The sequence below is a fragment of the Enhydra lutris genome, unplaced genomic scaffold, assembly GCF_002288905.1.
Source record: "Enhydra lutris kenyoni isolate GAN:26980312 unplaced genomic scaffold, ASM228890v2 scaffoldscaffold34, whole genome shotgun sequence".
Taxonomy (NCBI): Eukaryota; Metazoa; Chordata; class Mammalia; order Carnivora; family Mustelidae; genus Enhydra; species Enhydra lutris.
This window is the reverse complement of record NW_019154118.1, coordinates 877,600-905,454: the sequence shown is the minus strand read 5'-3', so window position 1 is coordinate 905,454 and position 27,855 is coordinate 877,600. Positions and strand designations below refer to the sequence as shown.

The window sequence follows — 27,855 nt, the reverse complement described above, 5'->3', positions numbered from 1 at the left end:
TTGACAGCCGGGGTCTTTTCACCTCTCTCCAGCCTGGCCTCACTCCAGGGCTTCAGTGCCCACTGAGTCTGCTCCCGCAGGCCCTGTCAGTGCAGGAAGCTCTGGGGAGGCATGCTGGGGCACTGGTTCGCTAGCTGGCATGGCTTGGCTAGCAGCTGGGCCCCTGGTCATGCTAGATGGAAGAGAACAACAGGTCTGGGATTTCTGTGCTTTAGGTTCTCCGTCCTTTGTCCTGGCATCGAGCTGGGCTCTCTCTGAAGCTCCCAGAATAGAAAGTAGAATGATGGTGATTCCTTAGGAGTTTGCCTCGGAGGGACCATCAGCCATGGGGAGAGGATGGGAGGCCAGGCACAGGATCTGAGAAGGAAGCTCCTGTGAAGGGGAGAGGAGGAATATGGGTGAGGCATGATGTGGGGAGGCAGTTGAGGGGCAGCCGTTCTGGCCAAACTGCCTAATCCTGAGCCCCCATCAGAGTTCACCCAGGAGCTCTGCAAAGCCCAACCCTCAGGGTCCTCTGTGGATCCCTTATTGAGAGGCAGGTGGGTTCTTTTGGTGAGCAGGTGAGGAGGCAGGGAACAGGGCTTTGGACTGATGCATTTTCAGCTGCATTGGTCAAGCTGATTTTTTGGTTCGGGGCACAAAGCAGGCAGACTGACACCCTGAGGTCTGTGGGCAGGGCAGTTGTGAACATGATAGGAAAGCTGAAGCTTAACTCTGGAGCCAGAGGACAGAGGTGTATCCCGCTGTCTGAGCTCTCACCTCTGTAATGACATAGAAAAGCCCACAGAAACTTCCTGACTTGGACAATCAGCTGGCACAATTCACTTCATGTAGCTTTTCTGAACACCGTTTCTTAACCTCTAAAATATAGATAGATCCTGTGACCTACTTCCATAGAAAGTTTTAAAGAATCAAATAAAAACAGCAATACCTATATAAGACTCCTTGGGTACCAAAGATTGTTTCTGGTGCTCCCCAAAACCCATTTTACAGATCAAAAAACAGACTAAGAAAAAGTAAGTTAAGTCAAAGGGTGAGAAGTGGTAGGCCTGGAGGCTGAACCAGGCTCTAGGGTCCCTGCTTTCAACCTAGCACCACACGGTTACTACTAGGAGACACATGGATGTGCTTGATGAGGTAGAGGCAGGGAGCAAGGCGTCCCTGTCACAGAAGCATGGCTGAAGACCACAGGGGAAGACAGAGCCTCGGAGAAAGAGTCTACATAGCACCACCCTGCAACAGGACTGGAGTTGTGGCCAAGATAATAGCAGTAATGACAGGAGGTTGTCATGAGGCCATGTCTAGAAGGTGAGGCCTTCAAAGGAGCTGGTGGCAGAAGGACCCAGCTGTGTGATGGAAGTTGGTTCTTATTAACTTCCAGGTGGCACAATGGGATGAGGACTTCAGCTATGCCCCCTCCGCCCTTGCCCCCTTTTGCCCTGTCCTCCCACAATTAAAAACCGAGAGGAAAATCCTCTGCAGATTTATTCTGCATCCAAACTTGATGTGCATCGAGTGTGTGGTTTACCCTCATCCCTGCCATACCTGTATCCTGGGGCTCAGATCTCCACAGCAGGGTCAGTGAAGCCCTTTTTCCCCTCATTCACCAGCACTGGCTTCTCTGTCCGTGTGTGCCAGACCAGGATCTGTGTGTCCAGAGACATGAAACAACATGGGGCAGGCCCCCGTGACCTCAGCCCACCACCTCCCTGCTCACTCCCACGCTTTGTGAGTACTTTTCCTGCCCCTCCTGTTCTGACCTCGTTCCATCAAGATTTTCTCTATTGTTATTCCCATTTACCTCCCCCACCCCCACATTCTTGCTGTTTGTACATATGATGCATTCAAAATATCTGTTGGAAACAAAAGGTGTATAGCTACATAAAACAGATCAGTTCCAAAATCTCTTGCTTTTTGTCTTCCCCTGTATTTCTTCATAGGTCTCTCCAGAGAGGGAAGAATTTCTTCAGGAGGCTTTGGATCAAACTAGTGATAGTTTAGGGCCTAGCTGGAGAATTCCAAACCAGAAGCAGCGTGTGCCTGTCCACGTGCATGCATGCATGTGTGCGCCCATGCATGTGTGTGCATGTACCAGGCAGGCACGTGTTCGTACATATGTGCACACACGTCCGGCAGGGCAGTTGTGGAGCTTTGCTGTGTGGAGGTTTGGGAGGAAAGGCAACCCTTGGCCCTGCTCACTGACCACCACCCTCTTTATTTCCCTGCTTGACTTTGGTGTGACAGCCTTGGATGCGATAAACTACCTTCCTAGGAGGGTGTTCTAGGAAGGCATGGCTCTAGGCTGGTCCTTTGCAGGGCTGATTTGAGGTCTTTATTTCCTTCACTCCGATCTGAAGGAGGGTTTGGATGGGTTGGAAAAAGCTTGCATTATAGGTGTCAGTTCTGGGAGGGTTTACCTTGGTGCAGTTGGCTGCCTTGGGCTCCAGGTCATTGAGGGTAACAAGTTCTCGGAGGAGGCTGCTTTCTTGGTAACCTCCTTTCACACCACGCAGCTTGAAGTAGGCCTGGCTACGCTGTAGAATGAGCCTCAGGTTGACGGCAAATCCAGCCATGTCTATTGCAAATGGTCGGTGTGGGTCGAACACTGTCTTCCAGCCGACCACCTTCCCTGCCCCGTTGACCCGTGGGGCCTCGTACCGAAGGCCACCAACGAAGGCAACAGGCCACACAGACACCCTCCTGGTGCTGCGCATCTACAAGAGGGGATCCAGAGTCAGGGCAGGTGGCACTGCTGATGGGGAATGGAGCCTGTCCCCAGAGAAGGGGAACTCGATTAACTCTATGCAGACAGGCCATCTGAAGCCGTACCAGGGGATCCAGCCCAGCCCTGTCTCCAGATGCATTCTCCACAGGGCACACCTATAGGGAGACCTGCCTCACTGTGAACAAGGCCTGATCTCTCACCCAGCTGACATGTTTCTTCTCTGCAAGACTTGCAGCCCAGCTTCCTCTCCTGCAAAACCTCCATCTTCCCAATTTAGAGTCTAGAATGACTCCTTCCCCTGCCCCAGACTCCCATGACTCACAAATGCCAAGGACAAGCTGTTCCACATAGAATGACTGCACTCGAGGCCTTTACTGAGACAATGCTTCTAAGGTCAAGACTTTGGTCTAAGAACTTCACCACCACCAACTCTCTTCCCTTTAACTACTGGTGACGGCTGAAACTTGCAGCGAGTTTTCTCCATCCCTTCCCTGGTTCCCCGCAGTCTACACCGACCCCAATTGGCACTGCCCCCCCCCCCCCCCCCCCGGCCAAACCTAAGTTTTCTCTATGTGCCCATTCCAAAGGGGCCCTCAGGAGGAGCCCCGGGGCCCCACACCAGAGGCCCTGAGCCGGCATCCTCCCCCACCTTCCCCGCCTTCTGCCCGTCCCACACCTCCTCAAAGAGCTCCAGACTGTAGGTGTTGTCGTCGTCAGCGAAGTAGACCACGCCCGGCTGGCTGGAGTTGCGCGGGAAAGTCTCACGCAGCCAGCGCAGGGCCAGGTTGCGCTGCATGGTACCCCGCGGGATGCGCGGGTCGCGGGCGTCGCCGCGCAGCTTGTAGTTGCGGGGCGTCTCCACGTGCAGATGCGTGTAATTGAGGCCGGTGTCGCGCAGCAGGCGTGCGGTGAGCGGCGTCCGGCGCGGCGCGTCCTCCACCACCAGCCAGTGCAGGTTGGGCACGTGCAGCAGCGTGTTGGCCATGCGCGTCAGCTCAGCCTTCTGCACCGGGCGGCTGTAGGTGGGCGTCACCACGTGGATGGTGGGCAGTGTGTCCGACCACGGCGGGGGCCGTGTATACACGTACTCCGTGCGCACTACCTCCACGATGTCACGGTCCGACATGCAGTATTCCCGGGGGTCGGCGCCCGGGGGCGCGTCGCGCCGGGGGTCACTGCCGTCATCTGTGGGGTTGGGAGACACATGGTGTGGGGACGGACCGCGCAGGCCTGGCTTCGGCCTCAGGTACTGGGCAGGAGGCCACCCGCCCCGCTAAGACAAACTTCTCCTCCCCTCCTAAAGGATTGTCATCCGGAACCTGCCTGGGGCTCTAGCTTTTAAGCTAAGAGAGAAAGCTGCGTCCTTGGAATTCTCTCAGGCATTTTCTTAGTTCTGACTAGCAAAAGGACACAGAAATAACCTCTTCCTCCTTCTCACATTTGACAGCTCTGTAGCTATTTGAGCGTGGCTGGCCAAATTCCAAGACTGCCTTCCCACTTCTGAAATGTGTTGGGTTTTATATGACAGTGTCCTGACGCTGCCCACTCTAGTGCCCTGCCCTCCCCATCTGGCCAGAGCTGCCTGCACTTGCCCCCTGCACTAGTGTAGCTGTCATAGGGCCCCAGACCAGCCTTAGGATTTTTCTAGCCACAGCACACTGTGGCCTGACTTTGGCTCAGCTCGATTTTTCACAAATTTCTACTTAAGTGGGGCCTCCCCCTTCCTGGTCTTATGAAACCTGGTGTAGAATTTCATCCTTAAGTATCACATTTCCTTCCAGGGTTATGCCTATGGTTGTCAGGATAATTGTGAATCCTGAACTTGTTGTTTGTACTTTTAGATGTTCTTAAATTTTGGCCTACACCAAAAGACAGAGTGGAACCTGGTTTAGCTCTTCTGCTGCTTCTATGTCAATCTCCCGATCTGTACATTCTGGACTCATTCAACCGTCTGGGAGATTAGCTGTACCACTGATCCCAGCTGTGCTAACATCCTTCTCGTGTATAAGCGTTACTCCCCGAGACACCACGAGGGACAGTGTGTGGAACCTTGCAGGGCCCTGGCCTCTGGTGAAACACTCACAGCCATGGGGAACCCATTCCTTCCTGAAGGCAACCTGTTCTGGCTGGGGTAGCTCTAACACATTTTTCTAGATCCTGGACATTTTCCTCATTACTGATGCTAGTAGTTCTATCAAGAGGGGAAATCAGGGCCATTGGTATTCTTGCTTTTAATGAGCCCCTCCTCTACAAGTTATGTCTTTTTGTTTGAACAACTGTGTGGCCCTCACTGCTCTCACAGTATCTCAGCAGGAGGTGGTAAAAGTCAAAGGACATACCTCAGAATCTGAATGCCTGGGCTCAGACCCTGTCCAGTTCTATCACTAACTACTGCCCTTGGGCAGGTTCCTCAGCTTCTGATGCCTCAATGTTAGCAACTGTAGTATGGAGCTAATAATAGCATCAACTTTACTGAATTACTCTAGGACTAAGTCAATATATGTAAAAGACTCAGAACACTGCTAGGCATGTTCTCTTTCCTCGTGTATAGAGGGAGGACAGTTGCCAGCCCTGTGTCTTCAAGGCTTCACACAGCCAGAGAAGGGATGAAAGAAGCATTCTCACCATGGGGTATAAGTATGGTCCCAGGGAGGATGCTGGGAGTCAGTCATTCTGTCATCTCTCCTCCTTCCCATCGCTGTCAGCAGATGGGGTGTGAATGGTGCTTGTATGAGGTGTGCTGCTGGGCTCTGGGAGGTGGTACCAGCTCTGGGCTCTTAGGGAGTTCACACAGGCCAACAGTATAATAAGACATACAGTGATGGAACCTGCAACTGGGGCAGGAGACACCATGCCCCCAAGGGTGTGAATGCGCACGTCAGGAGACTGGCTCAGCCTCTGTTGATCAAAGTCGACTTTTTGGAAGGGTTTTGGGGTCAAACTGGGAAAACAACAAAGTTGAGGTAAGAGAGATGGGTATTGGGGATTCTGATCAAGATATATAAGGGTTTATTTATTCTGCAGTCAGTGAAACTGAGGCCTGGGAAGAAAGATTCAAAGCCATTTTCCCAATTTTTCTTCCATTTAAGTCCTCCTAACCAGGTGGGTCTGGGCCCTGGGAAGGTTCTCCATGCCTTCTGACCTGGCCACAGTGTGATCTTAGCCCTTTGTGCTGTCTTCAGGCCTTCTGCAATGTCTGACTCACAAAGGCCTCCCAGCCACCCTGACTTGATTTCAGAGGCTTTCGTTCAGCCCCTCTTGGTATACTCGGGAGACAGAATGCCAGCTCCACAACCCCAGGCAGCAGCATCAGTGCTTAGCAAAACATTCGGACACCTCTGACCCTAGAGCTCTGCCAAGAATGGAATCCGCATGATATTATGTCACTTTGCATATGGTAGCTTTAACCCTTCTGGAATGATGTGGTTGTAGGATAACAATTCCAAAATGAAGAGCACCAAAGACAGATGATGGAGGATAAATGTCAGAAGAGGCTCTAAGTGCTCAGCATTGGGCAGTGGGAATTCCTTGATCTTCAGCCTGGAAACTTTTCCTCATGGAAGCTTCAGGAACTGCTGGGGCTGAGCAGGACCCACTGCATACCTGTGGAGCAGCCTGGCTTCTGACTAGGATTTTTGACTACTGATGGCATCCAAATCACTTGGGCTTACGAGCTCCATGTTAGATCTGCAGGCCCTACCCTGGATCCAACTGCTCTTTGGGATGAGCCTGGGTTCTTTTTTATTTTATTCTGTAATATGATGTACGTTTCAATAGGATAATTGCTGCCTTAGAGGATTGAGTCTGTGTGTACATGGAGTACACTGGAGGGTAGATGAGTGTGAGATGAGAGACCAAGGAATGAGGGGGGCAGGCCAGATGAGGGGCACATGGAAGGGGCCAGGGTATAGGGAGCCCAGTGTGAGAAGGAAAGGCAGCCTGGTGGAGGGGAAACCTCTGGACTCAGAGCCAGGAGAACCTCGTTCCAACCTGTTCATTCATGTGTGCTTTGTGGAACTTTTTCTCTATCCAGGCCTATTTTCACTAGGTAGGATTGACTAGGTCAGGGTTACCTAAGCAGGAAAAAGAACCAAACATTATGCTCTCCCTGAAGAGTTTTAAAACACAGGCCAGAAATCCTGTCCATCCATCCTTCGCTACCCACAGCTGAGAGCAACCAATCCTTACACATCCTGAGACTGGATGCAGAGTTGTGCATGGGGTCTCTGCATGTGTGTCTCTGCATATGTGTGTCTCTGTACATGTCTCTGTGCATGTGTGTGTGTTTCTGGGCATACATATGTGTGGGGACATTCTTCACATTCCCAAAGGGACCAAGACATCCCTAAAGGTAAGGTCATTGACCTCCCAGCTGCCTAATAAATGAGAACATGAGCTCCATCATTGTTGGTTGTTCTTACAACAGAAGCCTGGCTGGGACTTGGGGCCAGAGGTTGGGGGGCTCACCCTTATGCGTGGTGAGCAGAGGCGCGATGGTGCTCTGGTGCCACACGGTGACAAGCAGTGTCCAGGGCAGTACGATAAGGACAATCGCAAGGATGTCCCGTCTTTTCGGCATCTCCAAGGCTGGCTGGGCCCACAGCTCCTCGTTACCTGAGCGGTGGCAAGGTCAGGAGAAGGGTGGCCCCAGGGGCGATGGCAGCAGACAGTGGTGAGCACAGGGGAGAAAAGAATAGGAATGGGCCGGGCAGGCCAGGCACAGGGAGAGCAGAGAAGCCGAATGTTGGCTAGCAGGTCTTACCAGCACTCACAACCCACCCATTGCGGAAGCAGGTTTGCGGAGTCTGGCCAGACTGGAGACTGAGAAGGGGTGGCTGTCCAAGGGCAAGATCAGGAACCCTGTGAAGTGGACACCTGCAAGAGAGAGCAGAACAGGATGGCCAGAGACCTGGGGCCTTGCTGTGGGGCTCACAGCATTAGGGTTTTCCCAGTAGAGCGTGGATTGCCATCTCCCTGAGGCCCCAGCTTGCCTGCCTGAATGAAATGAGCTTCTGTACCCCCCCCCCAGGCATGGGGACATGGTGGTGCCCAGTTACATGATTCAGCAGGGCACAGAAGTTATGGGCATGACCTTGAAACACACGTGCCTTGTTTTAAATCCCAACTCTGCCACTAATAAGCCATATGCTCTTTACCAAGTTATGGTGCTCTCTGCGCCTCTCTGTTTTCTCATCTGTGAAATGGGGTATGACCACTACCTATTTCACAAGGTTTTGAGAATTAAATCAGTTCATACCCACAAAGGGCACAGAATGGCGTCTGGTACCTTGAGTGAGTAACTCAATTCAAGACCTGTTAGCTACTCTGATGTCCACATGTGTCCAGATGGTTTCTTTCATAGCCTAGATAAAGGGGTCAACTTTGGGGTGAGGGCCAACAAAAGATGTTTTTGGGGATAGGCCCCAGAAGGAAATGCAGCAAGTGCCTTTCCTTTGTCAACATCACATTGGGAATTTTTGTGAATTTTACATGGCTTGGATATAAGCAAGGTGAAGAGGGTCCCTGTGGAGGCTGCCATATGCCGAGGGGACAGCACTCACAATGCAAACAATGGGGTTCCAGGAGAGATTCCCTTTCTGTAAGTAGGGTGAGCCTGGTAGCCTCTTCAGTTCTGCAGAGTGACTGTCTGTCAGCAGCATCCTTCTCTGGGCCTTGTCTTGTGTGACAAGGACAGCAGGCACAGAGCCCTCATGACCACCGTGGAGACTGTCACACCCTATTCTCTGCCTTCCTTTCTCCTTCTGTGCTGAGCCCTGTGCAAGATGCAGGATCCAGGCAGCCCCTGGCTGGTTCTGGCATGCCCACCGCCTCTAGCGCCCAGCTCTGGGCAGTGATATGCCTTGGAAATGGCAGCTGCCCCGTCCAGCCCCAGTAGCACATGCTCTCCCCCTCCGGCAGTGTCAAGAGCCAAGGTCAAGGAGAACCTCTGTCTGATCCCCACCCACCCAGCTTGGGAAACAGCGTGTTTTCCTCTCCTTGTCTGGTCCTCTTTCCAAATAGGTTTGTCACCTTGTGGAAGAAGTATGTCTTCCAATGAAGAGCACGGCTGTTTCAGCCAGCACGTCCCCGCCAGCCACCTACCTATGAGAGGCCTGCTCTGCCTCCACCATCTCCTTGTAGGCAGGTGGTAAACAGGCTGCCCCACCTTCCTCAGGGAAATGGAAGGTCCCCCAGGCTGAAATGTTACAGGCAGGGACAAATGATGTGGACACAGAGCAGGGAGAATAATTCTAAAACTCCTCTTTCATGGCCCCCCCCAGGTGACAGAGCCCAATGTCCTACCCCAGGAGGCTTATCCGGTTCTTGTGTGCTCAGTAGGACGAAGTGGAGTGACCTCTTGCCACCCCCAGCCTGCGCCCCTGACTCCAAAGCCACAGACAAGGCTACAAAGAGCTGAGTCAAGGCCTCGGTTTGGCTGTGATCTCAGGCCACATTTGACGGAGGACAGGGGAGCTCCTAGGAGGCCTGGTTGGGAGAGTTCCTTTGGATTCTTAGTGATTCAAAAAGGAGCTTTTCCAAATGTCCTTCATCTTGGGGAGGGTTAATTCCAGGTTGGAGAAAGCACCAGAGAGGCAAGCTCAGGCCAATCTACCGCATGCACATTCAGCCTCCTCAGTGCCTGCACTTGCCTGCTTTTACATTTTCCCCCTCTGGGCAGCCTCTTATCCTAAGCCTCCTACCTCTGGCACTTGCTCACCCTCCCCAAGCTTGTCTGCTTGGGCTGTCGTTAGAAACAACAAGCTGTTAGGTAGCACTTGGTGATGCTCAGAAATGACACTCAACACATCACACTCAATCTTCATGGCGCCTCTGGCCACAGGTACCGTTGTAACCCCATTTCATTAGGAAGTCACTGAGGCCAGAGATCAGTGCTTGTCCAAGGCTGTAATTAGGTCATGGTAGAGCCAGACGTAAGTGCTGATCCTTTGCCTCCATGCTGTCAGTGGGACTATAGGAAGAGAGGTTCCAGGTCCCAGAGCCTCAAAGCCGGCTCAGGTGCAGGGTGAGCACAGGTCTACACAAAGACCCTGGCCTAGAGCTGCTTCAGAGCCAACCTTCTTCGCGAAAGCTGCCTCCACCATGGGGTCCAAGCACTTCCCTGGAGGTGGGAGCAGGAGGTGGGTTCTGGGGGAAGGATGTAGGCAAGGGTGTAAGGGGGCTCTGGAGATAATTTTGATCCCATCTAGTCTTTTTGGTCAAAACATTTATGAAAGGAAAGGGAGGAGGGAATGAGGGAGAAAAGCTCTAAAAATAAACTTAGCAATAAACCCAGTTGTGCATTAATTACTCTGGAAGCCATTACGGCTTGAAAACCCCATAACTTTAATGGAGGCTATTATAAGCACAGTAGCAAAATCGTGGAGCTAATTACCAGGCAGTTATTAAGCTGCACAGAGAGCCCTCAGCTTTGGAGAAATTTGGCTGGCCAGCAGGGGGCAGGTTTGTGGAAAGTGGGACCTGGGGCAGGGGAGGGTCCTGGGTGTTGCACCTACTCCTACCCCAGACCTGTGCTTGGGTGGGAGATGGGAGTGCAAGGATGATCACCTCGCCACTGCCTGCTCTTCTGTTTGTGCCTTGGGGGGAGGGCAGTAGCTTGCCCGTGGTTGCAGGCTCAGACCTCAGAATTCCTTTGGGCCCTCACTGGCTAGGGCAGAAGAATCAACACAAAGATGGAACGGGTGCTTGGCCACACCCAGAGGCCAGCAGAGGGGAGGAGGCAAGGTCAGGAAGAATGGGTTGCTTGAGGAAATGTTGAGTGGAGGCTGTGAGGCGTGGCTGATGGGAAACTGCAGGGGCCTTGCTGGGGCCATGACTCTCCATCTGACACTGGTCACCCCTATCTGTGACCAGCCTCAACATGAGGTTGAGACCTTCAGGCCTCTGTGACAATGAAGAAATGCCTTTTGTGGGAAAAGTGGGGTCAGGTGGGCATTCAAGGCAGAAAGCCAAACTAACAACTTTGTATGGAACCTAGTCATGATTTAATATATATGGAGAGTGTCCCTGTCTGGGAAGACCTATTTATAGGAACTTGTCTCTGGGGTTAAGGGTGTCATGGTCTGTGTATGAGAACCAGGGGGCATCTGGGATCCTGAAGGAAGTGCCAAGAATGGGACAGAGACAGTCAGGCTGAGCAGGAGATGCTGGGCCTGGGGAGGCAGAGCTGGAGGCCAGGTTGGCTTCAAGGCTGAATGATTCCAAATGGATAGAAAGGCTTCCTCCTGAGCCTACAGGGTGTTCAAACGAAAACCACATCAATGCCCCTAGTCCCTGAAGAGGAGCGTTATTTAATTACATTCAACAAATATTAACTCAGCATCTGTAGCGGGCAGGCACTGCGTCAGGTTCTATGGGCAAAGCAAAGCAGCAGCATGCGAGAGGGAGGTAGGGGCTTCCTTCCAGGGTCTCACAGCCCAGAGAGAGGGAGGTAGGGACTTTACACAGGTGTCTGTGAGGCTCCCTTAACAACACTCAGGGTGACGTGTGATGAGTACTCATGTTGCAGAGTGCATGTGTGTGCATGTGTGTGTGTGTGTGTGTGCGTGTGCATGTGTGAGTGTGTGTCTGATGGAGGTTAGTTACAAACAAGCTCAGAAACAATCCAAGCCACTTGTCTCTGTAGGATGTTAAAGCCATGTCACCCAATAAGACTGGGAACAGTAATTGGCTAGTCAAAGGAATCCATTAAAGTGAAGAGTCCTTCAAAATACGCACATATGATACATGTTTCAACTTTTAAAAGTAACTTTTAAAGAGCCAAGAGCTCAATAGGTGATGTTTTTCCAGGACTGCCCTGTATGTGGTCACTTTCCCCAAATCCAAACCACTCAGCACTGGCTAGCTTGTTTTGACACAGGGCCTTAGCCTTTCCTAGAGCCAGGAGACAGCTGAGCTGAGTTCCATCTTGCCTTTCTGACATCCTCCTCACCACCACGCACTGCCTGCGCCGTCCAGCGCTGATGTCTTTGAAGTGGTCCAGGACCTGAAGGATACCTGGTGAGCAATTCAAGTGCTGTACCCTTTAAGATTTTTTATGACATTTTTTATGACATACATCTTCACCTAATTTGGAGAACTTTTCCCCTAGAGTCATCTTATGGAGTCTTTTGAGAGCATTCAACTTAGTTTTCATAGAGACAACACATTTATTTCTTTGCAATATTTGGTTCCTATAATATCCTATGATGGTGACAGCAAGCATGACCATTGTAAACAGGCTGGGAGCAATCATTATGGCCTCTCCGTAAGCATGCGGCTCAGCTGGTACAAGCGGGAGTGGGCTGCCAGAGGCGAGGTCCAGCATCATGCTTCCACAGGCAGTCATTCCTGTGCTTTACAGGTGGGGTGGAGAACATCAGTTACGTGCACAGTCAGTCGAGGAAAGGCTGGTTAAGAGAGCTTCTGCTGCATGTGTGAGGGGAAAAAGCTGTCCTCTGTCATCTGGGAGCCTGAGACACTGGGGCTGATGAGGCAGATGCTGAGGCCTCCCCACGCAGAGGCACAGCCAGCCTGACTGGTCTGGGCCCAGAAGGAGGGGGTGGGTGGGTGGAGAGAGCTAGGGCAGCCAGAGTGGCTAGGGAAGGCACCAGGCCTTTGAGCATGGAAGCAGGGATGTGGCAACAGGAGGCAGAGAGAGGGGAAATTTTAAAAGAAGATAGTGGGAGGGATGCTGGTCAAGGCTCTATCTAGCATTACCCTTTAGCCCCAGACAGCGCACCTCTCAAAGAGAGGCACAGACTTTGTCCCTGAGACCCGCAGGAGCCCCTAATGGGATCAAGGGATTAGTATTGATTCTGCTGCCACTGCTCAGGAAAAGCCCCATGCCAGAGCTAATCAGTGCCTGGGCCAGTCAATCCATACTTCATTAACCCAGCCCCAGTCTTCTGTCCCACCACTGGGTCCCGGCTACCCCCACTCTCCATCCCCCAACCTGGCCCTGGCTTCCAGCCACCAGCTCCTGCTGGGGAAGGGGCAGCACACAGGCATTGGACACTCGTCGGGGGAGTGTCCAAGGAGCTGCAGTGAGCAGGCTTCCTGCTCCTCTTCTTCCTCTCTTGTCCCCATGACCTCAGAAAAAGTGAAGTGAGGTCCTGTGGGACACCTGGTCGGGACTGTAAGCCTTCCTTGTAACAGCCTAATGCTGGGCCAACAGGATTCATCTTCCTTTGATCTTCACAACAGCCCTGTGAGGAAGGCAGGAAAACTGTATCCCCATTTTATCTTCAAGGGAACGTAGGCTTAGATGGCTGTGTGACTGGCCCAGGGCTGAGTCGGCTGCTGGCAGAGCTCCCACTCAGGCCTTTGGACTCTGAATCAGCGTGCCCCCCCCCGCCAGGTCCATGCTGCTTGCCTCACTACAGACCTGGTGCTTGCCTCCTGCCTCCCCCACCTGGCACTTCTGCCCCAGGGATGGCTTCCTGAGCTTGCTGGGGCCCACCACTGGCCTGTCGTCCTGGTGGTCAGGCCGAGGGCCCCAGGGAGGAGCTGCCTCATCCTGCCTTCATGGTGCCTCACTGAGGAGAGGAAGATCCAGGCTCTGGGGAGGTCTTTGTCCTGCCTTGGGGCCCAGCCACTGCTGGCTTGGCTCCTGGGTACTTCTGAAAGGAAGGATGGCATGGATTCCAGATCTTCCCCCATCTTGTCCCTTTCTAGCTAGGAAAACCAATCCAAGGGCTTGGGCAGAAAGAAGAGCTCGTTCATTTCAGACTTGGCATAAAGCATACTCTTACGCTTTGGTTTTCTTCCAGCCCAGCAGTGTCAGAAAATGCAACTTATGGTTTGTTTCTTTTAGGTAACTCCTTTGTTTTTCCTTTTGGTTTTTCTGAAACAGCCTTTGGATTCAGTTTGGATTACAATTCAGTAAGAAATAAAAATTGGGGTTTGGTTTCGTGTGGTACTTTGCAAGGCCAAGTCCATTCTGGTTCATTGCATAATAAGAGATGGTCCCCAGCGGGTTTCACTGAAGTTCCTTGAATTGTGTAGCTTGTGGGCTTCAGGCAGGGAGGCGTCCACACATCCCAGAGCCTCCTCCAGGCAGGAGGCCCTTAGAGAAAAAAAAAATGCTTTATTTTGTGGGGACATCGGTTGCTACTCTCAGTTGGGGCCTGCAGAGGCTGGGTCCCAAGCACACAGATGACCAGCTTGTTCCCTCAAGAGTGGGGACAGCAGGGAGGGCACAGTGGCCTGGGAGACAGCCTGTTGAAGGACACAGGCCTGATGGAGGGTTGTGGAGAGTTAGGCAGTGGCCCAAGGCCCGTGGGGCACCCTCGTTCAGAGCAAGCCTACGGCAGGATGTGAGGGCTGAAAGCGGAGGGTGGGTGGGCAAGACGGTCAGCAAGGATGCCCTGGTCACCAGCAGGACAGTGGAGAGTCCCAGTCTGGCAAACAGCAGCACATGGCCGCTTGGCCCTTGCCTGCATGCTGGGGGAGAGCCGGGAGGGTCCTGCCTAGCTTTGGAGTTTATGGGACAGGGAAGCAGTCCCTGCAAAGTGCCGTGCAGCCCAGTTTCTGGCATGGCATTTGGCTGGGGCCTTGGAGCCAGGAGAGGGCTCTGGGCCTGCAAAGTGCCAACGCCCTCACCTCCTTTGCCCTCCTTGCTTGTTCTCTTTCCATATTCATCCCAGGCCCATTCTGGCAGCCATGCCAACTTTTTGAAAGGAAGGTCACTGCTCCTGAGTGTCTTCATTTTCTTCCGCTATCTAACTAGTTATCATACACTCAGCCGCTTAAAGTGACCCTCATCTACTCTCTTCAGTTTCTGTGACTCAGGAGCCCAGGCATGCACAGCCCAGGGGCCCCCAAGCCTGCACTGTACTGGCTGGGCTGCATTATTCTCTGGAGGGCTCACCTGGGAGGAACCTATTTCCAAGCTCAGGCTGTTGGCAGAGTCCTCTACCTTTCAGGCATGGGAATGAGTGTCACTCTTCCTGCTCCTAGAGGCTGCTCTCAGCTCCTAGAGACTGCTCCAAGTTTCTTGCCACACAGGTTTCTCCAATATAGCCACTTACTCCATTGAGCCAGCAAGGGGAGGATCTAGAGCCACTGAACTAACAAGACAGAGTCCTACACACTTATGGGAGTGATAGCCCATCACTGCTACCACGTTCTACTGTGAGAGGCTGGTCACAGGTGTCATGCACACCAAAGGGGAGGAGTTCATCCAAAGGCAAGAACAATAGGAGTCAGCATCAGGGGACACCTTAGAGTCTGTCTATCAAAACAAGGAGGTCAGATCCCCACCTGACCTTCAGCTCCTGTCTGGCCCCCATAGCTGCTGAGGGTGACAGCAGGGTCTAACCACAGTCACAGTCTTCTGTTGCCTCCCTTCCATCTTCCTTTGCTCTCCTCTGCCCAGCAAAGTGCCACACAGATGGATATTGAAGCAGTGGGGAGCCTGCGCCTGGAGCCCAAGAGCCCTGGGCACAACACTAGAGTCCTTCCTCCCTGCTGTGTGACTTAGACGAAGTGACCTCTCTGGGTCTTGGTTTTTCCAACTATAAAACAGGAATAAAAACAGTATTTCCCTACTAGGGTTTTTAGGGTGATGAAGCAAAATCCATATAAACTATCTGACACAGGGTTGGTGCCAATAAGAGAAGCAGTTACAACTGCCAACCTTGTAGCCCTGGAAAGGGCCCGAGATGGTTCTGCTTGGCCTTGCTTCCCTCCAACTCCCTCTAGCTGAACTTCTGGCTGCTGGAAGGCAGGGTGGAAACCACAAGCTCTGAAAGCCCTGTATCACCCCCAAAGGAGGAGACAGTGAGGACAGGTGGCTGGGCTAGGCAGAAGGGACATCTCCCTGTCTCAAGGGCTAACCTTGGCCTTCTACAGTATGGGGCCATTGAGAAGTACCTTTGATTTCTCCAGCCTCAGGTTCCCCATCCAGTGTGGAACTGTTGTCTCTTTTATTGTCTGGCATATTCCACTGTGACCTCAAATACAACATGACTAAGATTTGAGTATCATCTTTCCTCCTAGAGTAGTTCCCCATCCCTTCCTTCTGTCATTCATCTTCAGCCAGTCCCAGGAATGCCCTAGATCCCTCCCCCTCTTTGCGTCAGCTGGGGCTTAACACCTTTGGCCTGGTCTGTCCCTAGGCCTTGGGGCACATCCCTCTGATGCAGGTCCAGATCTTATTTTTGCTCCCCTAGCCACCTACTGCGATCTTTCTTCAGATTCCAGCTCACTGCCTGGGCCCTCCCCCCTTACTGACTTGCTCACACTCAAAACTTTTTGTCTCTCCTGCTAACTGCAACTTACTTAGCTTGGCATTCAAAGCTCTTTACCATGTGGCCCAGTCTAACTGAAACAGAAACAGAAACAGAAACAGAAACAGAAACAGAAACTCTTCTGTTTCCTATCTATCTCCTACCCAGAGCAGTCTCTGACCTCTACCATCCAGAGCCTTCTCCTCTCCCTGCAGCAAACTTGGGAAAGCTCTGGAAGCAGGTAAACCTGCTTGGTTCATTTAGATGGTAACTGCTCTTTCTTAACTAGGGCCAGCATCTGGGCCAGCCCCAGGGACAGAGATCTTGATTTAGAGTCAAGATGTCCTGAGAGCAAGCCAGGCCTGGCCCTCACAAACTAGCATCCCCCCTATTTCCTTCCATCTGCAACTATGCTTCTTCACCTTGGCCTCTGACCCCTGCTGTCCCTCTTGCTAGAACCTCTGCCATCATCCCATATGGTAGGAGAGGGTCCTACACAGGTCCTTGCCTTGTGGAAGTCTGAGTACAGTTCGGTGTTTGGGGCCCTCTTGCCTCTTACTCAGCACCATCTCTACACTACACAACTGGGGAAGGTGATTGAGGCCTCCTGCTCCACATCCTCCTGGCTGTGGAAAATTTGTCATTTCACTAAGGAGAATAGCCAGGCTGAGTCTCCCATTCGAATAAGTCATCAAGGCTGTGCCAGCAAACTCTGGAGCCCCCCTTCAGAGTGATTTCACAGGGCAGCGGCTCACTTCACACACAGGTGCACACAGTTTGGCGCTCACAGCCAGCACCCCATCTGAATGAGTGCACGTGTGTTCATGGGCACACGCAAGCACACCCTCGGCTGGGTTTGGTTATTGCTTCTGAGCCCCGTTGGAGAATCCCATGATTGGGTCTCTGCTCAACTGAAGGATTACCTCATGTGCCCTTGGCCTCCAGTGGCCTCAGATCCCAGAACACAGATATAGACAGGCCAATTCCCTTTCTCTGTGGGGCTGTGGGTAGGGGCAGCCTCCCCTAAAAACTACTGGGAACACAACTCAGTACTGATTTGCAACTTCCCAAATGATTTCACATTGGTCATCTCATTTAATCAATAAATCCTTGTAATTCCAAAGCTTTATTGATGGTTTGCTGATGAAGAAATTGAGGCACAAGGGAGTTGAATGTCCTGGCATCCTGGGTCCAGTCTGACAGCAGCCCAGCCTCACCCCTGCCTGAGACCTGCTCCCTGGGTGGCAGTGGCCCTCTTCTCTGCTCTTCTCTCTCCTGGTCCAGGCTGCCCCTGGGGGGCACTCTCCCACCTCTGTGCTGGGCTGGGTGGAAACTAGGGCTCCTCCTCCTGGTCTTTGAGCCCATGCTGCGCATCTGTGCTTCAGTCCCGCCCCTTGGCCCTGTCCATCAGAATAGGTGGGGTCGTATATTTTACTATCCAAACCCGGGCCTTCCAGACTGTGATGATGAGTCAGCGCATCAACAATAAGCACGTTCAGGGACTGGCCTGGGCACACTGGGTAACGGTCCCCTAACTGGAGCCCACTGTCACCCACTGTGTGGCACCCAGTCATGGGAATGAATGCCGGGTGTAGGCTGAGTCCTTCTCCCCTCTGCCTACTCCCCAAATCGGTCTTCACCCCAGCAAAGGATCAACACACTTGGTTTGTGCCGTGAGCAAATCCAGAACGGCTCTTCTGCCCTCTGCATTATGAGCTCTGGGAGCACTGGGGTTCTCACTGCTGCTGGGAACACCTCCCCATATCCTCTGCCGGCCCTGGCCTCGCCTCACCCCCTTGGAGACATAGGAGCAGAACTGGCAATGTGTGTTACCCTAGCACAGGTCAAGGCCACACGAGGATACAGTAGTCCTGCCTTGAATCCCACGTTTATAGCAAAATCCTCTTCAGCCTTTCAGCTCAGCTTGCTGCAACACTTGCTCTGTGAAAGGTATGGGGCAGTTTGAGACACAAGGTGGGGTCTTGCCTCAATGTGGCACACATCCATGGGGTCAAGACACCACAAACACCTGCCTGGCTGAGAGGGAGTGAGGGGAGTAGGAGTGGAGGGCTCAGCAGATTCTGATGTAAGATGAACAGCAGGGGCCAGTGGGGGAGGACACGCAAACCGACAGTTGCTAGTGGAACAGTGGTATCAAGGGCCATGCAGGCTGCTGTATGACCCTCCTTTTCTGCCAGGCTGCCTAAGCAGTAGGGGGCGGCCTGCTACCTGCTGAGGCTGAGGTTAGGGTATAGTCCAGAACCCAGAAAAACTGTAGTATCCTAGCCTCCTGGGGTCTGATTGCTGGGAGGACACAGCCCTCATCGCATCAGCACTTGACTACAGAGGAGGCCCAGGGATAGGTAGGTGCCAAGCACTGGCTCCAGTGAGGGCCCATAGGATGAAGCAGGGAACAGGTCATAATGACTGAATTGGCACCCACTAGACCCTTGCAGATTGGTGGGCAGGGCACGTGACCAGGGCCTGGGGGACTGGAATGAAGCAGGCCAGGTAGCCCAGTGGGTCTGGCCCAGGAACGAGGGTCCATGACAAGGGTGGGCTGGGATAGCCATACAGAGCCTCCTGGACTGTGGGTGAGTGTGGGATTCAGACATCTTGTGGAGAAGGCGTGAGCAGCCAATGTTATTCTGTCCCCACAGTACTGTCCTTCCTGCCCTCATACTGTCCAGGCTGTTCTCTGCCTCAGTTTCCTTTAGTGCTGATGTTGTGCAGTTCTGGGTGAGGGTGCGGACTAGGTGAGGCCATCCTGAGCCCTATGCCCTCAGCCTGCCTTTCTTGCTTTGAAGTCTTTCCTGGCCATGCTCTTTCCCAGGCCTGAGCACTCAATGTCCATGAAAGCAAGGTCCAGCTCTGGAAACTTCTGTGCTTGTTGGTTTTCATGTTTGTCTCCAGCTCCTGGGCCATGGGTTCCTCTGGGGGCACCAGGCCTTACTTACCTCTGGATCCCCTTCATAGGGTCCAGGCCCTGACACAAAGCAAAAATTGCACTGATATCCCTGTGACTCAATTTCCTTATCTGTAACTTACTGACCTATTTTTGAGATCAAGTGAGGGAACCATGGAAAACATCCAGCGAGAGGCCCACAAACGATGAGTACTAAAAATTTTAGATAATGTAATGTAAAATAGTAATTACAACTTCTTTTAAGATTCAGCTAAATCCAAGTGCCTAAAAGAGAAGGGGAAGAGAGAGGGAGCGTCTCAGTTCCTTCCTCTCCGGTCAGCGCAATCGGCCTCTGGGACAGCGTTTCTAGCAGATTCCTCCCTCTAAGGATGAGGCTGTGCTGAGAATGGCCCCCACAGAAAGCAGGGACATGGGCACACAGCAGGATAACAAAGAGAGGTGCCTGCCTGCTGTGGCCCGGAGAAGGCAGACTGGCCCTGGGGAGAGGCCATGCCTAGGAAACTCAGCACTCAGGCCCTGTTCTGACCTCCGGGCTGGGCTGACCCCTCTCGCAGGCTCTTCGTAGTTTACCAAGCTCTTTCACATACAGCTGCCCAGCGTCGTCTCTCAGTACAGCTCCCTTGGGAAGGCACTGCTTCCTTTGTTCCTTTTTTACAGATTCAGAAGCCGAGCACAGAACTGAAAGGCTGTGCCAGGAGTAGACAGCCGGGCCTGCCCTGGTGTTGGGACACTTTCCTGTCTTGCCCCCACCACAACGTCAGCCCAGGTTTCTGCCCAACTCTCTGAGACACACGCTCAGGGAAGGACTGGGGATTTCAGGTCAGATGCCCCTTCTTCTCTTCTGTCTCCAGAGATGTCAGGACTTGGAGACTCTAGCAGCCTTGGGGCTGAGAGCTGACCATCAGCAAGGGGCTGGTGCTATTGATCCCTGAGGCCTGTCATTGCTGCCCTTTCTCCCCTGGAAGCAGGCCAGGTTCCTGGAAAGCTTCATCTCCCCCCTTGGAGGCTGCCCAATTTCCTCTGTTACTTCTGCCATATCCCTTTGATCCCTCCTGGCATTAGCTCACCCTATTGCCTGGGTGGAGACTAGTTAAGGGAAGGCATTGAAGGTGGAGGGGGGAGTGTGGCGAGCCCAGCCTCAGCAGGCCTGTGAGTCTAGAGTGGGCAGTATGTGCCCTCCCCACCATGGGCAGGCTGGTATGAGTGTGATGAATGGAGGATCCCTAAATCTCAGTCCCCCAGACGGTAGATTATGCTGACACTATCTTTGTGTTTTACAGGCTGTGTGTTATACTGCCAGCAGCAGGGGGGCTACAGATCACCAAGAAGGAGCCTGCACAGTGCAAACGCAGGTGGTAAGGCAGGCTTGCCACATACATAGGGGCTCTCTGGGATCACCAAGGGCTCCTGCCCCCAGGGAAGAGCTCTGGGGAGCACGGGACAGATTTCTTTCTCAGGGTCCTGAGAAGGTGGCAGGTAGGGAGGGGTCTGGGACAGGGTGTTGGCCTTACCTCCCTGGCAGGTACCTCTGCCTGGAATATTTTTCTCCATACTGTTCCTCAAGGAACAGTTCCCCACTCGACCTTCCACAACTGGGCCAGGTACATTTCTCCTGGGGAATGCCTCACAGGGGCTGGGCACTGAGGAGGCTCTGTCAGCACTGGGCAGTGAAGGGAGCAACCAGAGGTCCAAAAAATACACCCTTCTCTTCAAATAAAATGGGTCTCTCTCCTCTCTGTGTTCCTATGATGCTTGTCATGTAGGTTAACTCAGAGCACAGAGGTCTCTGCTGGGCCCTTATACTGAGACACCCCCTGAATGGGAAGGTCAAGTGGGGAGAACCACCATTATCAAGCACTTCTTGCTCCATGGCCTGGCACCAAAGAACTGGTCAACTGTCTGACCAGATAAACAAAATGCAGTGTACATGTACAATGGAGTAGTACTCCGCCTGAGATAGGAAGGGATCCTGAGCAACACTGCAATATGGATGAGCCTTGAGGACACTACGCTAAATGAAAGACGCCAATCACAGAAGAACAGATATTGTACGGAGCCATTTACCTGAGTTATTGGAAGGAGTCAACTCAGAAACAGAAGGTAGAACAGTGCTTACCTGGGGCCGAGGGAAGGAGAAGTGGAGAACTGCAGTTTAACGAATATACTTTCCAATTTGCAAGATGAAAAAGTTATGGAGATAGACGGCTGCATGACAATATGAATGTACTTAATACCGCTGAACACGGAGAAATGGCTCAGCTGGGAATTTTCATGTTATGTGTGTTTCTTGTTTTACTGCTCACACCAAAAAGAACTGGTTGTCCAGGAGGTCTGGTTAGATCTGCTAACAATGACACATCCCTTAGGGCCTGCATCTAGGCAGGGAGAGGGGATGGTGGGTCAGAGGGCTTTCCTGGCAGCAGGGCTGGAGTGGGCCCCTGTGTTTTAGTCCCAAGTGGGGCTGCTGGGTGCACCTGCCTGGTGGCTGTCACGGGGGAGTGCTGCCATGAGGAAACATGCACAGAGAACCCTACAGAGGTTCCAGAGGTGCTGCTACGACCGAGCGAGGTGTGGTGGAGGAGTGTGTGCACACATGAATGCAGACACACATGCACGCACTCACACATAGAGCAGCCTGCTGTGTTGCCCAGTCATGGGGCCTGGGGAGGGACAGAGAAGCTGGGGCATTTGTTTCCAGAGAGAGAGAGAGATTTATGAGTGGGAGAAGAAGTTGGTATCGACAAGTGATGAGTTAGGCTAGTAACACTTCAGCTTAAGTTCAAAAGCTCTGATGGAAAAAGAAAATAACGTGCCCAGAGGCTTTACATTCACCTAAGCAGGCTGGGGTGGGAGAAAGCTGCTGCCCTGGAACAAGGATTCTGCAGCCCCGGGGGGAGTGCTGGCCGGCCATTGCTTTGGAACCTAGGGTGGTCCTTCCTGGTCTGTGTTCTGTGCATGAAGGGGGTAGAGGAGAAGAGAGCATGAAGTAGCGAGTGGGAGAAATAAATAGGTGCCCAGGATGGCCACAGAGAAGAGGAGTCTCCTTGAAAAGCCTCATGTGGTCTGCTCACCCTGGCTGTATTATCTTATTAACTACACCTTCCAGGGGACAGGGTGCTAACATCTCCAGAAGTCAGCACTTATCAGAAGTCAGCACTTATCTATCTCTCAGGGCATCAGGATGCTGGTGATGGGGAGGTGGGCTGAGAAAGATGCCTGGATATCCTTAGGCTTCAGAACACATCACATAGGACATCCCCAATCAGCCAATAGGGACCCAGAAGCTTCGGGTCTGGGTTGAGCTGGAGCCAGGCGGCCCCAGAACCTCAGTGTCAAGCCATGGAGGGCCCCTGATGGCTCTCTCAGACTGATGATTTCCAGGCTGAACTTATTCCTTTGGTCAGAATGTACATGGACATACAGTAGCAGGTTAGTGATTCACTGATTTAATTAAAGTTTTCTATGTATTTTTAACACATTGCCTGTGGCCGGAAGGATCTGACCTTCCCTGGGGTCCTGTCAGAGATAGTTTAGGTTCGTCTTCTTGGGCCAGTTGTCAGAGGAGGGGAGAGAAGACTTGTCCCAGACTGGATGAAAGGAGCCCTGGGGTTCAAGTGTCAGCCTCTTACCCCATGCCCTGGGTGAGGCAACTCCTGCTTCCCTGTTGTGCATCTCTGTCCTGCCAAAAGGACAGGCAGCCTAACAGAGAGGGAGAAGTAGGGAGTTGGGAGACTGAGGTCACAGTCTAGGAAAAGGCACAACAGTGTTGTGTGACCTGAGATAGGCCTGGAACCTCTCTGGGCATTGGTTTTCTTACCTATAAAAAGAAGGAATCAACCCAGAGTCACAGAATCCAAATTCTGTGCAAAGCCTTATAGCCCAGATAGTCTTCAGTGTTCATCCAATAGTTTGTGGCTACACATGGCAAATTCTTGCTTCTCAGACACATTTCCTTTACCAAGGTAAGTGGTATAATTCAGGTGGGGCAATGTTCACATGATTCACACTCCTCATATTTTAGATGAGGAAGATGAGGTTCTACAAGATTCTGTCACACAGTGAGATGCTGACACAGCTGTGACGAGTCACTGGGTCAGCCAGCCGATTTTTACATCCTGTCCAGCCAAGGGCCTTGCTCCCTCCTGGCCTCTTCCCACTGTTGAGCCCAGGGCAGCGGCCTCCTAGCTTTCCTTCCCTCCAGACCAGGGAGGGGGTGAGCCCAGGCAAGAGCCACGCCCCACCCCTGCCGCCAATTGTTTCTTTCCCCACTCAACAAGATGCTGGAGGCAGCTGGGACCTCATTTGCCCCCTTTATTTCGAACTTACGGAGGCTTAGGAAATGCTTTTTTTTTTTTTGGTGAGAGTGGTTCCAATAAAAAGAGAACTTAAGTTGTATCCACTTCCAGAAATGTTAGCCCTGCTTATCCAGAAGTATCGTGGGCAAAGGAAGACATTACTCATCTCAGTGCATCTCATCGGGGCAGTGGTGAGGGGTTACTATCTGGCACATTCCCATCACAGGTGAGGAAATTGAGGTTCAGGGAGCAAGGTCACAGGCTGATGACTGACAGCCCCAGCACCTGGCATCACGCTGGCATAAAGTGTGTTGTTCATTAAGTGTTTGTTAAGTGAATTGTTAAATAAATGAATAATAGAAATTGCTAGGCAAAGCACTTACTATTGCATTCTCTGAGTGATTATCATGATTAACCGTAATGACTCATTCTCTTCTCATAAACACCCTGGGATTATCCCCATTTTAGAGATGAGAAATCTGAGGCACCAAGAGGATAAGTAATGAATGTCTCAAGGCTACACGGTTATTAAGTAGCAAAGCCACATTTGAATTTAGCCAGTCAGGCTCCAGAGCCCATTCTCTTAGCCACCTTGCTAAACCATCCATGTCGAGTCTAGAATGGCACTTTCAGTAGAACTTCCTGTGATGCTCGGAATGTTCTGTATCTGTGCTGTCCAATATGGTGGCCACTGGCTCTCAAAATATGGCTGGTGTGAATGGAAGACTGCCCACCATGGGAGGGAAAGCAGCTCACCCCACATCTAGTGTTGGGCTATAGAGGTTTTTGAATGATGGTCAGATGAATAGCCCAGGGTGTTGAGCCTAAAGAGACTCATGGCCTCAGAGGCCCAATTGCCTAACCGCCTCATAAGGAGAAAAGCAAGATGGAGAGAAGAAGAAGGAGGGAGAAAGGATGAGCTCAGCCACACCTAGCCAGTCAGGGAGGACTGGCCGAACCAGGCTCCCAACCTCAGGTCTGGTCCTATATTTCCACTCCAAATAATCTAGGCCATGCTGTCTTATCTCTGCTCCTTCCAGCCTTCTTCCCATCATAAAGAGATAAGAACAGCTCACAGTTCACACATACAAGAAGAAGCCCTGCCCGTGCCTCTAATACTTTGTGAGATATGTAGCTCTGTGGACAAGGTTTATCCCTAAATCCAGTCAACTCTTGGTGATCCAGACTGAAACTCTCCACTTTTGGGCTTATTGGTGGCAAAGCCCTAATCCCTGCCAGGCACTTGGCTGGGAGGCTGCCTGCCCTGCTGTCAGCTGGTGTGCGCAGGGAGCGCAGACTCATTTTAATATTGGCTGGAGCTGAACCTCATTAGAAAAGTAAATTTGCTGTAGCTGCAAAAAAAAAAAAAAAAAAAAAAAAAAAAAGCAACCCACATAACCCTTCCAAAAGCTAAATAAAAACTCCCGATTTTGGATTATTTGATGCCTTATGTTCCTAGCACTGGCCCAGGGCCTAGAACACAGTAGGTGCTCAGTCAACATCTATGGAAGTGAAAGGAATTTTGAGTGACATCTGTCCACCTTGCCATTTTTCAGCATGGATAATAAGAGGTCACAGAGCTAGAGTTCTTCTAAGTTGCATAAATTGTTTTATGAAATCACTAGCTGATGAATTGGAACAATTACACTGACCACTAATTAGACATGAAAACACTGCAGTTGCTGTTGTTCCAAGAAGACATGAGAGTGTCCTTGCAACAGAGGCACATCCCAGGTGGGCCTGGGGAAGGCCTAGAGTCTGGAGGAGTAGCAAAGCAGATGGGGTGGAGTGGCGTGGGAGATGGAGAGGCTATAATCATCCCAGTGTAATTGGTTCCATGGTTGGCCAGAGAATTGCTACTCCAAATTCTAGAGCCATCCAGATCCTGGAAGAATGTGGGGGAGGGTATATAAAATAAGTACATAAATTAACATTTATCTGGCACTTCACCTAAAAACAGCCTGGTGAGATAAGGCTTCCTCAGGTTAGGTTTTTAGGAAACCAGGGCTTAGAGGGCTCAGTTTTTCCCAAAGTCCACTAAACTGGTCATGGAGGGCCCCCCAGACCTGGCTGAGAGCCTGTGACCTGCACTGCACTACTTCCATACCCCACCCCCCAGCCCAATGCTCTTCTGCAGGGTCTCCAAATGTCTTGTCTGGAGGCCTGGGGCATCATGAAAGAGGCTTTTCTTTTCCTTCGTCCCAGAGCCAGTCTCTCCAGAGTCCACACCCTTCCCCACTCCATGCATCCCAGTTTGAGGAGGGGTAGTGGGGCAGGGGCCAGGAGACGGGGGAAGCCCTCAACACTGGGGGATGAGCCTGGGCAAGAAGGTCTTCCTGAAGACACTGATCCAACAGCCACCCCTCTTCTGCCTTTAAGCATCCCTCTGAACCTTCCCTCGCATTCATCGGAGGCCTGGAAAGGGCCTTCCTCAGGAGACTGTCCGACGGCTCCTTTGAGGACCCCTCCACCCTGCCCTGGTGGATGACTGCTGGTACTGTGGAGCTTGGGAGGCCCTGGACTGGCCCCAACAGCACCACTGGGCAAGCCACAGCTCTGCCTCTGGGCCCCCCACACCATCGTTCTGTGAGCACGCTTCTGTGTCTTTGTCTGTTGTCTCAGGCTGGCTCCACTGCCTGCCTCAGACTCTTGGATTCCTTCTCTTCCTGAGCCCTGCCTAGCTTCTCTTCCAGTGTCAGCAGATAGGAGCTCTCGGGCATCTCTAGGCCTGCTCATTCCTCTTTCCTAGCCAAATTGAACCAACGAGCTCCCCTATCTTTGAGCCTGACTCCCAATCAGCTCATCCTTCTGCACTTCTCACACTTGCAAAGCTCCTGTCCTACCTCCTCACCTTATGCTTCACAACAAGAAGTACAGCCGACTTGTTCCCCTCACCCCTCAAACTACTGTGGGTAAATCCAGGTCTATCCAGATGCCAGAGACAGGGAACTGAGCTACCCCCTCCCCCCATGCTCCTCTGGAGCCCCTGGTCTCTGCTGCAGGCTCCAATCCTGTCGTTGGAGCTGTCCCACCTCAGTGATTTACCTGCCCCATGCTTCAGGTGGACCAGTTAGTGCCTGCTCACCCAGAAACCTATATGCATATATTCAATCCAGCAGATATGAATTTCTAACATGCCTGAAAACAGAGTGATTTCCAAGCATCTAGGATCAGGTAGAGAAAAGGGCACAGCAAACCACATGGTTCCTGGGCTGAATGAGGCACAAATTCATTAACCCTCCCTATTCCATTAACCTTGGCAAGCTTTCTTGTTCTCACCAAAAGCGGCAGAAGGAAATGGCAACTCCAGAACCTTTGGGTGTGCCGGACACAGACTTGGCAGAGTGGACAGTTTCTTTGAGGGTCTCATGGGAAGGGTCTTTATTCCATATGAACGGGGAACTTGTTGTTTGGTCCAGTAAGGCCAATAATGGTCACCAGTTAATCAAGTTCTGGGAGGAAATGTCTCAATCTCTGTGGTGGCTATTGGCAGAGGTAGGGTGACATGGGGCACAGAAGACAAATCTTAGAAAACACTAGAGCATCAGTCCTGTGAAGCCACACACCCCCACAACCCCCAACTTAAGAAGCTGTGTGCTTCCCATTTCCAAACAAACACATAATAACTTCACAGTGCTATTACACACTAGGACATTCACACCCAATCCTTTTACAGTGTAAGCCACGGAACCCAAACGGATCCCAATGCTTCCTCTATCCAGATTGGTACTCATACAGATAGAGCTGCCCCACCAGCATAGGGCTAGCAACTGTCAGCAGAGGTCCCCTTCAGAGTCCTGTGAATTGGAAATCCCTGGAATCCTTTAGCTCCAGCTTCTACAAGAATTCATCAGAATAGTTCATGGCTGATGGTAGGCCTGGCTGGGTGGGAAGGGGAGGCTAGTCAAGATTGTTTATGTATTCATATGTGTGTGGGGGAAGGGGTGTCTCTTGACCTAAGCTGCCTGGTTCCAGGCTGTCACCTCCTTTCTCTGGCACTGTGAGATCCTATGGCTTTCTCCTTTCTTCTATCCTGCCTCACCTATCAGCTTCCTTTTCTAAAGTTTTACGCTCTGACTTCAGAAGAATCAGGATGTCAGGTGCACCGGGGTGGGTGGTGAACTTGGTCATGCCTCCTTCCTGGCTACACTGATGGGCCCAAGAGCCCTTTGCCACCCTTACCACCTTCTAGCCCCTCAGACTCCCCAGTAGAGTGGCAGAGGCTGGGTTCCCCGAAGAGAGTTAACTTGCCAATACCTGCGGCTATAGAGCGACTGGGAATGGCTGCTAGGGAGCAAGGGTGCGGCGGCTGTGCTACCCCTGACTCCTCCGCGAGACCAGGAACCACCTGCTGAGGTGGAAAGGGGAGCAAGAGCTCAGAGTCTGGGCCAGTTGTTGGAAGCTGCCGAGAACCAGCTCTCTCTCCCCTTAAGGCCGGCCGGGAGGAGGGCAGGCACCACCGGGGTTTTGTTTCGCAGCCCCTCGGCCGCCGCGCCTCCCAGCCCCGGCCCGGTTCCCGGCCCCTTTCCAGCTGCCCCCGCTGCGCGCGCGCGCGCGCACACACACACAGACACACAGACACACACACACACACACAGACACACACACACACACGCGCGCGCGCACGGGAGGACATGGCGTGGGTACTGATGGGGACGCATAAAGGGACTCTTTGCGCTG

The 27,855-nt window shown here is 52.2% G+C and overlaps 1 protein-coding gene across 1 annotated transcript; it reads right to left on the bottom strand.

The window, feature by feature from the left end:
- Window positions 1–323: 323 nt before the first annotated feature.
- Window positions 324–27,486, bottom strand: LOC111153906 (beta-1,3-glucuronyltransferase 1). The gene is made up of 7 exons (XM_022513215.1): window positions 27,433–27,486; window positions 7,505–7,600; window positions 7,193–7,339; window positions 3,402–3,910; window positions 2,418–2,714; window positions 1,546–1,646; window positions 324–372 (listed from the first exon to the last, which is right to left on the bottom strand). Exons 2-6 carry the CDS (start codon window positions 7,506–7,508, stop codon window positions 1,560–1,562), a joined length of 1,044 nt encoding a protein of 347 aa, XP_022368923.1. The 5' UTR covers window positions 7,509–7,600; window positions 27,433–27,486; the 3' UTR covers window positions 324–372; window positions 1,546–1,559.
- Window positions 27,487–27,855: the final 369 nt, after the last annotated feature.